A 16,921-nucleotide genomic window follows, 5' to 3' on the forward strand; every position below is an offset into this window, starting at 1 on the left:
TAAAGTCAGATGTGTAAACACGCGAACATGTTATGTTGCCAAATGGCCGGAAAGCCTAACCAGGTGATTCCTCCTGCACCACTGTGTCCAACACCGGTGATGGGTGAGCCATTTGAAAAATCATTATTGATTGTGTGGGCCGTTACCAAGAACTAAAACCGGGAAATCAGTTTTTGCTCACCATTATGTGCCTCCACCAGGTACCCTGAAGCAGTACCCTGAGGAAAATCACCTTCCTGTCATCACCAAGGCTCTGGTAAAGTTCTTCTCTACATTTGGGTTGCCAAAGGTTGTCCAAACAGATCAAGGTACCAATTTTAAATCCAAAGTTTTCACCCATGCTCTGCATGCTTTGGGAATCAAACATGTCACCTCCAGTCCATACCATCCTGAAAGTCAAGGTGCACTTGAAGATTCCATCAGACTATGAAATCGATGCTGAAAAAGCACTGCCTTGAGTCACCAAGGATGGGATGATGGGGTCCCACTGGTGCTCTTTGCTGCTAGAGAAGCTGTACAGGAATCATTAGGCTTCAGTCCCTCACAGCTAGTCTTCAGACATGAAGTCAGAGGCCCATTGAAAATTCTCAAAGAAAGCTCATTACTCCTACAAAAACAGTCAAAACATTTTGAATATGTCTCTACACTCAGAGAGCGTTTAAAAAGAGCCTGCTCTTTGGCTAAGAAGCTCTGGCCTCCTCTCAGACCAAATGAAGAGAATTTTGATTAAAAAAGCAGTTGTCCATACGTTCCAGCCTGGTGACAAAGTTCTGCTTCTTTTACCTATACCTGGCTCTCACTCTCTACTAAATTTTCTGGTCCTATGTTGTAGACAAGAACTGAGCGACACCAACTATGTCATTCACACACCGGACCGGAGGGGCGCTCCAGAGTTTGCCACGTGAATGCTGAAACTCTACCAGGCTCGGAGTGACCAACCTGAACGGCAGTCCCTGTGTTGACAAGATTCTTCCACTGTTGCGCATTCACAAAGGTGAGCTCCTCAGATCCTGAAGATGGCCTACTAATGCAGAGTGCCACACCCCAAGGAGCTAAGCTCAGCAACAGCCAAATACTGAAAATCTGTCCAGCTATCTGTCAAAAACTCCCAATGATAAAGGTGATGACATCACACAACTTATATTGGACTTTCCCAGACTATTCAGTGACATTCCCTCTCAAACATCAGTTATATCACATGATATTTCCTGACTAACCCTTCGCCAATTAAGCTGCATGCTTATCCAGTCAGCCCAGCTAAGAGGGAAATTATGAAAAAGGAAGCTGAGTATTTAATACAAAATGGACTTGCTGTGCCCAGCTCAAGTCCCTGGAGTTCTCCTGTCTCCTTGATACAAAAGCTGATGGGGCCCCAGGTTTGTACAGATTTCAGAAGGTCAATGCTGTAACTGTACCAGATGCTCATCCTCTGCCACTATTGATGACTGTATTGATGAAATAGGTCCCGCGACCTACGTGAGTAAACTCGACATGTTAAAGGATATTGGCAAGTTCTGTTAACGACCCGCGCCTCTGATATTTCAGCTTTTGTGACCCCAGATTACTTCCTCCAGTACACCGTATGCCATTGACTCTGCAATGCCCCGGCCACTTTTCAGAGGTTGGTAATAAAGTGTTGGGAGGCGTACCAAACTGCAGAGCATATTTGGATATATTGTTGTGTATACAATGATTGGGCTTGTCATATAGCAACCCTGAGGGAAGTTTTTGAAGACTGTCTGCTGCATCGCTAACCCTTAATCTTGCCAAATGTGAATTTGGACAAGGCACTGTACAATATCTTGGTCAGCAGGTTGGCGGTGGAAAAGTGTGCCCAGTGAAGCTAAAATCGCAACATTATTACCTTCCCTACGCCTACAGCAAGAAGTTAGTTGCGCCGCTTCCTAGCATGGCTGGTACTATCGCCGGTTCTGTAAGAACTTCTCCTCAGTAGCAGCGCCTTTGACTGCTCTCACAAGCCCCGCTAAGCCCTTCATTGTCCGATGAGTGTCAAAATCTTTTGAAGCTTAAAAGCTATTCTGTGTTGCACCTGTTTTGTCTGCCCAGACTTCCAGCGCCCATTCAAACTGGAGGTGGATGCTAGCATGGTGGGAGCTGGAGCTGTCCTTCTCCAAGAAGATGATCAAGGCTTTGATCATCTGTAAGTTTTTTTTCTCGCAAATTTGACAAACATCAGTTAAAGTACTCTACTGTTGAGAAGGAAACCCTAGCCTTATGTTTGCAGTGCAACACTTCGAAGTCTATCTTAGTTCTGTCCCCAGCCCATACAGTATTCACTGATCATAATCCCTTACATTTCTTTCAAGAATGTACAACAAGAATCACGCTCATGAGATGGTCACTGATCCTGCAAATTACAATCTGGAAATTAAACATAAAAGAGGATTGAAAAATAGTTGCTGATGCTTTATCAAGGATCCATAGTAACAAGCATTCAAACTATGTTTGAATTTATAAGGGTGGGGTGTTACATGCAGGCATTTGTTTAGTTGTGTGCTGCTCTCTCCTCTGCCTGTGTGTTCAGGTGCTGTGGGTGTGACCGGAACTGGAGCTGATTGGTCAGCTGGCTGCCAATCAGAGTGGAGAGGGCTGTTTAAAAGGAGCTGTGTGCGGCCTCTCTCTCTCTCTCTCTCTCTCTCTCTCGCTCTCTCGCTCTCTCGCTCTCTCCTCTCTCTCTTCTCTCTCTTCTCTCTCTCTCTCTCTCTCTCTCTCTTCTTCTCTCTCTCTCTCTCTCTCTCTCTCTCTCTCTCTCTCTCTCTCTCTCTCTCTCTCTCTCTCTCTCTCTTCTCTCTCTCTTCTCTCTCTCTCTCTCTCTCTCTCTCTCTTCTCTCTCTCTCTCTCTCTCTCTCTCTCTCTCTCTCTCTCTCTCTCTCTCTCTCTCTCTCTCTCTCTCTTCTCTCTCTCTCTCTCTCTCTCTCTCTCTCTCTCTCTCTCTCTCTCTCTCTCTCTCTCTCTCTCTCTCTGTGTAAGCTGCTAGCCAGGTTTGTTGGTGGGAGGATTGGTTAGGTAAGTTTGGGGATCCCTGTACACTCATCACATAGATTTTTGTTGTTAGACGCATTAGTTATCAGTTTCCACCCTTGTTGTTTTGAGTTTTCCAAATTCTCCTTTTAGACCAGGTAGCGAGGCTTTTGATTTCTTTCTTTTTGTAGCTTAGTTTTCAGTTAGGGCCTGTTTTGTTATACTTTTGTTTGTTGATTTGGGCAACTGGCCCACGCCTCCTCCCACCAACCTTTTGTTCATTTTTTTTGTACACTTTAATGAATGTTTGGCTGTCAAATAAAAGTTTGCCAAACCGACTTGCCTCAAGGGTTTTATACACGTTGTGTCCTTGTTGTTATAGGGGACATAACAGTTAGGGTTAGGGTTAGGTGTTAGGTTAGGGGTTTCCACCTCTGGTGACGGTCGAGTTTTCACTGTAGTCGTTCCTCAGATTCAATCAAAATGCAGAGAAATTCGACTTGTGCCAATATTTTACTGATTTCAGCAACATCAAACAGCACCGTGAAAACTAGGGTTAGGGTTAGGGTTAGGGTCAGCATTAACCGCGATGACGGAGCCTTCCTCCTTTCACACACCTGGGACACCCTCCTCCAGAGAACATCGGGCGACGGGAGGCGTGGTCAGTCTGAGCCACCTGCAGGTCCATCAGGTCTGACCACGCCCACAGGAAGTAACAACAGCTGATATACGACACGTCACCACCAACACCGGTGACAGTTCTGAAGATGCAGCAGCAGCAGCCGAAACATGTCAACAAGGTAAATACATTTTACTGCACTGTCTTTAAAAAGAACCTAAGATGTTAAAGGACTAGACCAGGACTAAACCAGGACTGAACCAAGACTAAACCAGGACTGACAAGACTAAACCCAAGACCCAGGACTAAACCAGGACTAAACCAGGACTAACTAAACCAGGAGACTTAAACCAAGACTAAACCAGGGAGCACTACCAAGACTAAACCAAGACTAAAACCAGGACTAGGAAAACCAGGACTAGGACTGAACCAAGGACTAAACCAGGACTAAACAGGACTAAACCAGAACTGACTAAAAAGAGACTAAAACCAGGACTAAACCAGGACTAAACCAGGACTAGACCAGGTTGTAGGAGTGTTTTTTTGTTTTCTCGTCGTCTCCACCAGAGGGAGCCACATGAAACAAGAGGAGCAGTTCCAGATGTGACCACACGAGGGCAGCACAGAGTCTGGATCTGGGTTTTGTTTGATTTTGTCCAAAGATCCAGAAAAAGTTTGATTCTTGATTCATTTCGACAAATACTACTACAACTACTACAAATACTACTACACTACTTACTACTACTAGGCAATACTACTATACTACTACTACTATACTACTACTACTACAAATACTATTACTACTACTACTACTACTACTACAAATACTACTACTACTACTACAACTACTACTAACTCTACTATACATAACTACTAACTACTACTACTACTACCTACTACTAACTACTACTAGTACTACTACAAATTACTACTACACTACTACTACTACTACTAAATACTACTACTACTACTACAGATAAAGTACTACAAATACTACTACAAATACTACAAATACTACTACTACTACAAATACTACTAATACTATACAAATACTACTACTACAAATACTACTACTACTACAATACTACAATACTACTACTACTACTACACTACTAATACTACTACTACTACAAATACTACTACTACTACTACTACTACTACTACTACTACTACAAATACTACTACTACTACTACTACTACTACTACTACACTACTACTACTACAAATACTACTACTACTACAAAATACTACTACTACTACTACAAATACTACTACTACTACTACTACTACTACTACAAATACTACAAATACTACAAATACTACTACAAATACTACTACAAATAATACAACAATACTACTACTACTACAATACTACAAATACTACTACTATACTACTACAACACTACAAATACTACTAATACTACTACTACTACTACAAATACTACTTCACTATACAAATACTACTACTACAAACTACAAACTACTACTACTACTATACTACAATACTACTACAATACTACTACAAACACTACAAACAAATACTACATACTACTACAAATACTACAAATACTACTACAAATACTACAAATACTACTACAAATAACTACTAATACTACTACTCAAATACTACTACTACTACTATACTACTAAATACTACAAATACTACACTACTACTAACAAATACTACTACTACAAATACTACAACAATATACTACAAAAATACTACAAATACTACAAATACTACAAATACTACAAATACTACAAAAATACTACAAATACTACTACTAAAATACTACAAATAATACAAATACCACAAATACTACCACAAATACTACAAATACTACTACGAATACTACAAATACTACAAATACTACTACTACTACAAATACTACGAATACTGCCTCTGTGTGCTGCACTCTGCCCTCTGCTGGTCGTTCTGTGGAGCTGCGTTCACATTTCTTTGTGAATCTGGTCGTGCGAGAGAAACGTCTCAAAACGACGTCATCCAGACTGAAACTAAACACCACAAACAAAGTCCAACCCATTTATCTTCACATCTCAAATAAATTTACAAATACACATTTATTTATACTAATTCATGGATTTATTTGTGCGACACATTTGTATATTTGTATTTTTATAAATGTCTGTAGATTTATTTTTATCTTTGTTTATTTGTGTGAATCTTTATGAGACAAATCCATTTCCTCCGTCTCATTTTAGCAACATTATTCCAAATCAATCATTAACTCAGTGACTCTCCTAAAACAGTTCTGGGTTCAGTTTGTTGTTTGTTTGTTTGTTTGTTTGTTTGTTGTTCGGGCGACAGAATCTGTGGGAGTAGATTCACTTTGACCTTTGACCCCGACAGAGACGAGGGCCCGTGTGCTTTTCAGGACGTCGGACTGGACGTGTTTTATCACCGGGGCCACGGGTCGTCTGACGAAATCTCCTCAGGTCTGTGCAAATCTAAAACGGAGACATTTCAAACCGTTTAAGGAGAGTTTCAACTGATGAAGGATCGAGTTTGAGACTGAAACAAACTTTATTGATCCACAGGAAAATGATTTGGACAGAGTCCACGACACAACAGAAGAACAAAGACAAAATATAAATGGTCATAATAAATTCTAAAGAAACAACAACAACAACAAAAAAAGAGCAAGAGACAAAGTCAAGTGAGACAGAATTATATAAATGTAAATGTACAAGTAAAAATAAAACAGGAAAATAACTAATACAATATTTCATGTATTATTTATAATGTATAATGTATTATTTATATTATTTCTTTTATTATATATTTGTATTTTTATTATTCTATTATTTTTTATTTATATTATGTGTATTTTTATATTATTTTTATTATTTATTATTATTTGTATATATTTTTTTATATTATTTTTATTATTTGTTTCTGTGGCTGTAGTCGTGAATGTTTGAATCTAAACACACAGAGAACCTGATATTTGTTAATGATCCTGGGAAAACGTTACGTCTGATGTTAGAAAACTGGCTCCACTATGTTTTCTAACATATAGGTGCAATTTCCCGTTCAGAGGAGGTGTTTCTACACAATATTACACAGCAGCGTTCGGTTCCTGAATTCAAGACATTTTTACAATAGATTTGAATGAACCCACTTGTTGTTCTGTTGTAGCTTCTTGTGCTTTTACTCTGTTTTTACTCTGATACAAACTTAAACATGAAACAGTCTTGATCTTGATCGATGTTTCTTCTGCTTGATAAATAAAGTCTGTGAAGTGATGAAGTATTTTTGACAGTAAAGTTGCGTCTGTGAATTTGTATTCGTACTGATTAAAGTATAATCGTAAATTTTCTTTTGGTGATTGTAATTCATGACGTCGTAACTTTTCAATTCGTATTCTGATGGATAAAATACACACAATATATTTTATGTACGACTGGACTCATTTAAGAGTTTACAAATATTTATTTTATGCGCAACTACAGCCAAATATGCACGGATTTCAATTTTATGTGCACGAATATTTTTGACAGCTTCTTACTCCATAAAACTCCAGATGAAGGTCACATGTTCACAGTCAGCTCCTGGTGCATGATGGGACATGTAGGCTCAACACGGTTCAGTCACAACACACGACACAAACACGCGACACAAACACGCGACACAAACACGCGACACAAAACACGCGATACAAAACACAAAGACATAAACAGAACAAGTCCTGAACAACAACACACAGAAAAATACACAATATAAACATTTATATAGTGTAAAAATACAGAAGTGCTACAGATAAAACATGTTTAATTTGAATAATATATTAGAGAGCAGATCTTAAACAGTTTCATGGAGACAAAGATGATCCCGGTCAAACAGAAGTAAACAACAAGACCAAAAACTCACATTGATTCATGTGATATAAAAATGTATTGAACAGATACATATGTACTCTAGTTTATCAAACTGTTGACCTTTTTTCTGTTCCATTTTTGGTTCTAAAGTTCCATCCGTTTTAAACAGACCATGTATGAAACATGGAACAAAAATTATTTCCCAAATTTCAAAGACCTGAAAATCATGTAAATAAATGTTTGTATTTCATCATATCTTGTGTTATTCCATCTTTGAACTGTTGATGAAGGGACAGGATTTAAAAAAAAAAAGTATTTAAAATGATAAAAATGTTCTTGGAAGGACTGACATATTTTATAGAAATAGTTTCTTTCATTTTGAAGTAATATTAAAGTTTTCAGAAGAAAAAAGTGACAAATGATGTAAAATCCTGCACCTTCTACTTGTTTGTACAATTTTCCCTCCGTTACTTTTCCCTCCGTTACCATGAACTTTCTTCATAAAAAATCTCATGAGTCAAAAAGTCAGAGGTTTTTCAACCTAATCTTGTACCATATGGTAGAAAACTATATGAAGCAAATATTCAAACCAGTTTGTTAAGGATATGGAAGTGAGAACCAAGAGTTATCACTGTTTGGATTTATTGACCAAAAAGTGCTGCATATTTCATTCCCTCCGTCACCAACATGAGTTTTTAATTTTTTTGTCTTGAACTTGAAAGAATCTCACAGGTTTAACTTGACCCTGTTGGAGTGTAACTCTTTCCTACATTCTGATACTTTACTTATTTCAATAGTTCCTCTAGTTTCTGAATAAGAGACATTTGAATGTCAAAAATCTGACCCTGTTTCCTCCGTTACCACTTGACTGGACACAAATGTAAAAAACAGGATTACACATTTAAACATTTTGTGCTTTTAAAGTTCGGGGGAGAAACTGAAGTCTGCCCTGAGTCCTGGACGTTCAGATCCAACACGACTCCCTCTCTTTCTCTTTCTCTTTCTCTCTGTGGTGTTTTTTTCAGTCAGTCTCTTCTTATTGTTTCTTTAACACGTTCAGCTCCACAGGTGTTTCGACTTTTACAGTTGTTGTGGTTTGTCGGGTTTGACTCCCGAGACGTTAAGAAACAGAAACAGCACGAGACAGCGACTACGATAAAAGTCTGAACAGACACAGACTCCCGATCAAGAAACAATAAATCTAAATACAGATTATGACCCGTACGATTTGGAGAAGTCAGACTTTTTAAACAGTTTGTAGGATTTTCCCAGATTTTTGAGATGATGGAGATGATAAATACTGTGATGCTGCAGACGTCGTAAACACTGAGCCAAATCAAAGACTTTAAAACCTGAAAATTACAACTATTTAGAATTAAAATCAGCCGCTGCACGAGGATAATCTAAAATAATGATTAAAAAAGCATCGCACTCGCTGCATCGTCCGTTTCCGCCTCCTGTTTTTAGCCGGAGATTATGGATCCACTTTATTCTGTACGTGTTTTTAAACTAACTCCGTTGTGACGAACTTTCAGAACATGAAAAAAAACGTTTGTCTTAATCCTGATTCGAGCGGCTGCAGCGACCACAGACCCAACAGAGTTTAGGCGTTTTGTCGCCGAGTCATTGGAGGTAAACGAGGTTCAGTGCGTCTGTCTTTCTTCCTGAGCCCATCTGCTTTTGTGACGTCGTCTGAACCTCAGAGATCGGACACAGGGCTTCAGGTCCTTACTGTCTGTGTTCAGTTTTTCAGTTTGTGTTTCGTTCAGTCGATGTAGAAACGAGCACATGGACCCTGGAGTCGGTCAATCACATACACAGTGTTACAGTTCATGAATGTCCTGGAATCAAAACTCTGACCTGGTGTAACGTCCATGAGGGAGTCGTGTCCGTGAGCACAGTGGGTTCAGGTCCCACACCTGCAGCAGCCTCACTGTTCAGTGTGTTTAGTTTCACTGTTCTTCAGTTTGTCTCTGAGCGTTGGGGCGTTCCTGAAGCTCAGGGTCTCTGGGAGAAGGTTCCGTTCGATGATTTGTGAATCCTAATCAAGAGAACTTTGTAACTGAATCTGGCTCTGACGCAAAGTGAATCAAACAACAAGAACCTGAACCTGAACCTGAACCTGAACCTGAACCTGAACCCTGAGAAGGAAGCAGCAGGAAAACCACACGACACGTTCTCCAAAAGACGAGTGTAGAACAGCAGCCTGAGGTTCTATTTCTTCATTATTTTAAAGTGTGGAGAGCTGAGAGTGAAACTTCTACACGAGCCGGGGACACGTGGTCTTGTCTGTGGCTCCGGCTCATGTGTGGCTCCGGCTGTGGCTCCGGCTCTTGTGTGGCTCCGGCTCACACTCGTGTGCTCTGTGTCCTCGTCCATGTCCTGGTGTAAAAGCTGCTGGAGTTTTAGTCCTGGACTCTGAAGTTCTGGTGGGAGATAAAAGTCCAAATGTCCATGTGTCCAAAAGTGTCAGAATCATGTGTGTGTTTGTCTGTAGATCTGGATTTAGATCCGACTGCACCAACACCAACACCAACATGTCAATGTCACAAGTTTGTATCACCTGTGACAGAAGAGTCGCCTACAGACAAACAACTCATATTTACACGACCCAATCTGATTCGATCTGATCCATTCTGATCTAAAATGATCCAGTCTGATCCGATCTCGTCCATTCTGATCTGATCTGATCTAATCTGATCTGATCTGATCTGATTTAACAAGATCTGATCTGGTTCAGGTTCAGGTTCAGGTTCAGGTTCAACCCCTCCTTGAACCGTCACCTTATCGTGGTGGAGGGTTTGATGCCCGAATGATCCCGGGAGCTATGTTGTCGGGGGCTTCATGCCCCTGGTCACCCAAGGCAAACAGGTCCGGGGGGACGGGTCAGACGAAGAACGGTTCAGAAGCCCCTATGATGAGTGTACGAGCAAGGCCAGTTACGTCGCCCGGATTGGCGTCACCGGGGCCTCACCCTGGAGCCAGGCCTGGGGTGGGTGCTCGCCAGCGAGCGCCTGGTGGCCGAGCCTCCCCCCACGGGGCTCGGCCGGGCTCAGCCCGAAGGAGCGACGTGGGGCCGTCCTCACGTGGGCCCACCACCCGCAGGAGGATCCATATGGGGCCGGTGCAGAGAGATCTGGGCGGCAGTCGACGGCGGGGGCCTCGGCGACCCGGATCTCCGGACATGGAGACTGTGGCTCTGGGGACATGGAATGTCACCTCGCTGGGGGGGAAGGAGCCTGAGCTTGTGCGGGAGGTTGAGCGTTACCGACTAGATATAGTCGGCCTCACCTCCACGCACAGTTTGGGCTCTGGAACCCAACTCCTTGAGAGGGGCTGGACTCTCCATTTCTCTGGCGTTGGCCGCGGGGAGCGGCGGCGAGCTGGTGTGGGCTCATTGCCCCACAGCTCAGTCGCTGTGTGTTGGAGTTCAGCCGAACAGCAGTGCTGAGTACCGGCTTCCTTGGAGTCCTTGGGAGGGGTACTAGACAGTGCACCGACCGGGGACTCCGTTGTTCTCCTGGGGGACTTCAACGCCCACGTGGGCAACGACAGTGACACTTGGAGAGGGGTGATTGGGAGGAACGGCCTCCCCGATCTGAACCCGAGTGGTGTTTTGTTATTGGACTTCTGTGCTAGTCACAGTTTGTCCATAACGAACACCATGTTCGAGCACAAGGTCCTTAAGTGCACGTGGCACCAGGACACCCTAGGCCGGAGGTCGATGATCGACTTTGTAGTCGTGTCATCTGATCTCCGGCCGCGTGTCTTGGACACTCGGGTGAAGAGAGGGGCTGAGCTGTCAACTGATCACCACCTGGTTGTGAGTTGGGTTCGCTGGCGGAGGAGGAAGCCAGAAAGACCTGGCAGGCCCAAGCGTGTAGTGAGGATCTGTTGGGAACGTTTGGTGGAGCCTCTGTCAGAGGGACTTTCAACTCGCACCTCCGGGAGGACTTCTCCCGGATTCTGGGGAGGCTGGAGATATGGAGTCTGAGTGGGCTTCATTCTCTCGGCCTCTATTGTCGATGCAGCAGCTGCTCGGAGCTGTGGGCGTAAGGTCTGTGGTGCCTGTCGCGGCGGCAACCCCAGAACCCGGTGGTGGACACCGGAAGTAAGGGATGCTGTCAAGCTGAAGAAGGAGTCCTATCGGGCCTTGCTGGCTCGGGGACTCCTGAAGGCAGCTGACGGGTACCGGCGGGCCAAGCGTGCTGCAGCCCGTGTGGTCGCGGAGGCAAAAACTCGGAGCTGGGAGGAGTTCGGGGAGGCCATGGAGAAGGACTATCGGACGGCCTCAAAGAGATTCTGGCAAACCGTCCGGCGCCTCAGGAGGGGGAAGCAGTTCTTCACCAACACTGTTGCACAGTGCGGGGGGAGAGCTGCTGACCTCGACTGGGGACGTTGTCCGGCGGTGGAAGGAAAACTTTGAGGATCTCCTCAATCCCACCGTCACGTCCTCCGAGGAGGAGGCCGAGGCTGGGGACTCAGAGGTGGACTCATCCATCACCCTGGCTGAAGTCACTGAGGTGGTTAAAGCTCCTTGGTGGCAAGGCTCCCGGGTTGGATGAGATCCGTCCTGAGTACCTGAAGTCTCTGGATGTTGTGGGTCTTGGCTGACACGCCTCTTCAACATCACGTGGCGGTCGGGGACAGAACCTCTGGACTGGCAAACCGGGGTGGTGGTCCCTCTGTATAAGAAGGGGGACCGGAGGGTGTGTTCCAACTATAGGGGGATCACACTTCTCAGCCTTCCCGGTAAGGTCTATGCCACGGACTGGAGAGGAGAATCCGGCCGATAGTCAAACCTCGGATTCAGGAGGAGCAGTGTGGTTTTCGTCCTGGCCGTGGAACACTGGACCAGCTCTACACTCTCCATCGGTGCTCGAGGTTCATGGGAGTTTGCCCAACCAGTCCACATGTGCTTTGTGGACTTGGAGAAGACATTCGACTGTGTCCCTCGTGGTGTCCTGTGGGGGGTGCTCTGGGAGTATGGGGTCCGGGGCCCTTTGCTAAGGGCTGTCCGGTCCCTGTATGACCGGAGCAGGAGCTGTGTTCATTGCCGGCAGTAAGTCAGACCTGTTTCCCGGTGCATGTTGGACTCCGCCAGGGCTGCACCTGTCACCGGTTCTGTTCATTGTATTTATGGACAGAATTTCTAGGCGCAGTCAGGGGCCGGAGGGGGTCCGGTTTGGGGACCACAGGATTTCATCTCTGCTGTTGCGGATGATGTTGTCCTGTTGGCTTCATCGAACCAGGACCTGCAGCACTGGGGCGGTTTGACCCGAGTGTGAAGCGGCTGGGATGAAGATCAGCTCTTCCAAGTCTGAGGCCATGGTTCTCGACCGGAAAAAGGCGTCTTGCCCTCTCCGGGTGGGTGGAGAGTCTTTACCTCAAGTGGAGGAGTTCAAGTATCTCGGGGTCTTGTTCACGAGTGAGGGGAGGACGGAACGTGAGATTGACAGGCGGATCAGTGCAGCTTCGGCAGTGATGCGGTCGCTGTATCGTTGTGGTGAAGAGGAGCTGAGTCGAAAGGCGAAGCTCTTGATTTACCGGTCAGTCTTCGTTCCTACTCTCACCTCTGGTCATGAGCTCTGGGTAGTGACCGAAAGGACGAGATCGCGGATACAAGAGCTCGAAATGAGTTTCCTCCGCAGGGTGTCTGGGCGTCTCCCTTAGAGACAGAGTGAGGAGCTCAGTCACACGGGAGGAGCTCGGAGTAGAGCCGCTGCTCCTCCACGTGGAGAGGAGCCAGTTGAGGCTCGGGCATCTGTTCCGGATGCCTCCTGGGCGCCTCCCTCGGGAGGTGTTCATGTCCCACCGGGAGGAGGCCCCGGGGAAGACCCAGGACACGCTGGAGGGACTATGTCTCTGGACTGGCCTGGGAACACCTCGGGGTCCCCCCGGAGGAGCTGGAGGACGTGTCTGGGGTGAAGGAGGTCTGGGAGTCCCTGCTTAGGCTGCTCCCCCCGCGACCCGACCCCGGATAAACGGACGAAAATGGATGGATGGATGGATGGATGATCTGGTTCAATCTGATTTGATATGATTCATTCTGATCTGATCAGATCCAATCTCGCCGCTTCCTCTAGTTCTGTTATTTATTCTTCATCACATCCCTGAACACTTCCAACTGCTTCAGAATCTTTCTGCACTCCTCAGTGACCTCCAGGAGGCGCTCTACTGTAGAGTCTTTAGTAAAAATGAAGAACAGGTTGCGAAGTTTGTCTATCAGAGACACAAAAACTTCTTCAGGGTTTCTGTCCAGTTCGTTCAACATTTGTCTCCTCTCCTTCTGGACGTCAGTTAGAGGTTCAGCGATGCCACAAAACTCCTCCACCAACTTCTTCACTTTATCCAGAGTCTTTCTGTCTGTGATTTTATCATGAGCCAAGACTCCGACTGCACCTGCTACTGCTCCTGCTCCTGCCACAATCAGACTGAGGCCTCCAGTGGCGAAGCAAACGGCCGCAGCTCCAGCTCCACCAGCCACCACAGCCCTCCAGCCAACTCCCTTCTTCCTCTCGCTGGTTTCGTCACAGATCTGCACCAGGTCATGAATAATCTCCTTGATCCTCGGTTGTCATTTGTAAAACTCTGGGAGAAAGTTCTTAAAGGTGATAGGCTCCTCCATGCTCCTCCTTCTCTCTTGGGCCATGTTGTGTCAGGGACAGTCCAGGACTCTGTGACCTGCAGTGAGATGGAAAGAGAAACACTCTTACACTCTTGTATTTAGAACCTTCCAGTGTGTCCAGGTGTTTTGATCTCCTCTGCTTTACTTGGTAGAACACAGATGAGCTCCTCCTGTGACCTGCCTGACCTGCTGGAGGCACCAAAACCTCCACCTGTTCCCTCCGTCCTGACCCGTCCACCCTGGTCACAGTCTGTCCCCGTCACCTCCGTCCTGACCCGTCCACCCTGGTCACAGTCTGTCCCCGTCACCTCCGTCCTGACCCGTCCACCCTGGTCACAGTCTGTCCCCGTCACCTCCGTCCTGACCCGTCCACCCTGGTCACAGTCTGTCCCCGTCACCTCCGTCCTGACCCGTCCACCCTGGTCACAGTCTGTCCCCGTCACCTCCGTCCTGACCCGTCCACCCTGGTCACAGTCTGTCCCCGTCACCTCGTCCTGACCTCCGTCCACCCTGGTCACAGTCTGTCCCCGTCACCTCCGTCCTGACCCGTCCACCCTGGTCACAGTCTGTCCCCGTCACCTCCGTCCTGACCCGTCCACCCTGGTCACAGTCTGTCCCCGTCACCTCCGTCATCACCTCCTCTGTCCACCAGCTCCACTTCAGCCTCAAACTCACTCATCAAATCAACTCTGGGTTTTGTTTGGGTTCAGGGGTCAAAGGTCAGAGTGAGGAGCCTGACAGCAGAGGTCAAAGGTCAGAGAGTAGAGTCACGCCCACAGGAGCGAGTCCAGGACAACAGAATTACATCACCAACTGTCAAACTTTAATAGTCAAATTACAACAGGAAATACACTTCGGTCAAACCTGTTTGACAAGACGAGACAAGTTCATTTGCAAAGCAGAACTGATGCACAAAATAATTCAAAAGCCTCAGAGAATAAGAAACACATTAATCATGTTCATGAATTAATCCTCACGAAATGAAAAAGAGCGAGAGACACTTTAAATGAGAGAAAAGAGAAAAGAAAAGAGCAGAATGAAAAGTACAAACCTTTAAGTGAGACGCAGCTGAACAGAAGAGTTTAGATCACAGGTGTCAAACATACGGCCTGGGGGCCAGATCCGGCCCTCCAAGACCTTTAATCTGATCCTCGGCTGATTTTCTACTCAAATATTTTCATGATATTTTCTATTAAAATGTTGTTAATTTTGTGTGGTGTTTATCACAGCAGCGTCTCCAGCGTCTCTGTACGTGGCCCCTCCCACCAGAGCAGCACAAATGAAGACTTGTCTCTTTCCAAACGCTCTTAAAGGACGATGGTTTTGACTGTTGACCGTGACCCCCTCATCAGAAAAATGTCCAACATGAGAAAAGTGGAGCCGAGTGCAGGATTTTACAACAAAAATGGATTTATTCTGTTTACAGACAAGTTCATGTTCAAACTTTGTGTTGAAATTGTATTTTTCTTAAAGTTTCAGGTTGTTCATAATATTATAATATTTAGTAAAAGAAAGAGTTCATCAATTCAAAAAGATTTGTGTAATAGATTTGTGTTTCTCTGCACAAATATTTGAACTTCTTGTTATTTTTGGGGTTTATATGACATGAGTTTTCTGATCCGGACACTTTGGATCAAAGTCGGTTGGACACGACGCCCGGAACAAAATGACTCTGACACTTCCTGATCTAGAGTCTGGATTTAAATCGAGTCAGAGCTGAGTTCAGAGTTCTGATCCAAGTTTGAGACGCAGGAATCTGAAACACTCTGACTTTGACACAAACTCACACTTTAAACTTTCATCTGTGACAGAACAAAAACAAAACACAGTCTGGTCTAGTCCCGCTCTAGTCCTGGTCTAGTCCTGCTCTAGTCCTGCTCTAGTCCTGCTCTAGTCCTGGTCTAGTCCTGCTCTAGTCCTGGTCTAGTCCTGGTCTAGTCCTGGTTTAGTCCTGGTCTAGTCCTGCTCTAGTCCTGGTCTAGTCCTGCTCTAGTCCTGCTCTAGTCCTGCTCTAGTCCTGGTCTAGTCCTGGTCTAGTCCTGGTCTAGTCCTGGTCTAGTCCTGGTCTAGTCCTGGTCTAGTCCTGCTCTAGTCCTGGTCTAGTCCTGCTCTAGTCCTGGTCTAGTCCTGCTCTAGTCCTGCTCTAGTCCTGCTCTAGTCCTGGTCTAGTCCTGGTCTAGTCCTGGTTTAGTCCTGCTCTAGTCCCGCTCTAGTCCCGCTCTAGTCCCGGTCTAGTCCCGCTCTAGTCCCGCTCTAGTCCCGGTTTAGTCCTGCTTTAGTCCTGCTCTAGTCCTGCTCTAGTCCTAGTTTAGTCCTGCTCTAGTCCTGCTCTAGTCCTGCTCTAGTCCTGGTCTAGTCCTGCTCTAGTCCCGCTCTAGTCCTGGTTTAGTCCTGGTCTAGTCCTGCTCTAGTCCTGGTCTAGTCCTGGTCTAGTCCTGCTCTAGTCCTGCTCTAGTCCTGGTCTAGTCCTGCTCTAGTCCTGCTCTAGTCCTGGTCTAGTCCTGGTCTAGTCCTGGTCTAGTCCTGGTCTAGTCCTGGTCTAGTCCTGGTCTAGTCCTGGTCTAGTCCTGTCTAGTCCTGCTCTAGTCCTGGTCTAGTCCTGGTCTAGTCCTGCTCTAGTCCTGGTTTAGTCCTGGTCTAGTCCTGGTTTAGTCCTGGTCTAGTCCTGCTCTAGTCCTGGTTTAGTCCTGGTCTAGTCCTGGTCTAGTCCTGCTCTAGTCCTGGTTTAGTCCTGGTCTAGTCCTGCTCTAGTCCTGCTCTAGTCCTGCTCTAGTCCTGGTTTAGTCCTGGTCTAGTCCTGGTTTATTGTGGTTTTTAAAAGTATAATTTGATATCAGACTCACCGTGTCGAC

At 45.5% G+C, this 16,921-nt stretch overlaps 1 protein-coding gene across 1 annotated transcript in view; it reads right to left on the bottom strand.

The window, feature by feature from the left end:
* Positions 1-388, bottom strand: part of LOC129410896 (metalloreductase STEAP3-like) — a 6,046-nt gene extending 5,658 nt beyond the window's left edge. The window contains exon 1 of the mRNA XM_055159868.1: positions 218-388. Coding sequence (XP_055015843.1) covers positions 218-388 — 171 coding nt within the window. The remainder of the gene's footprint in view (positions 1-217) is intronic.
* Positions 389-16,921: the final 16,533 nt, after the last annotated feature.

Source organism: Boleophthalmus pectinirostris, unplaced genomic scaffold, assembly GCF_026225935.1.
Source record: "Boleophthalmus pectinirostris isolate CB_2022bp ecotype Guang Dong unplaced genomic scaffold, ASM2622593v1 HiC_scaffold_2825, whole genome shotgun sequence".
In the NCBI taxonomy this organism is placed as follows: domain Eukaryota; kingdom Metazoa; phylum Chordata; class Actinopteri; order Gobiiformes; family Gobiidae; genus Boleophthalmus; species Boleophthalmus pectinirostris.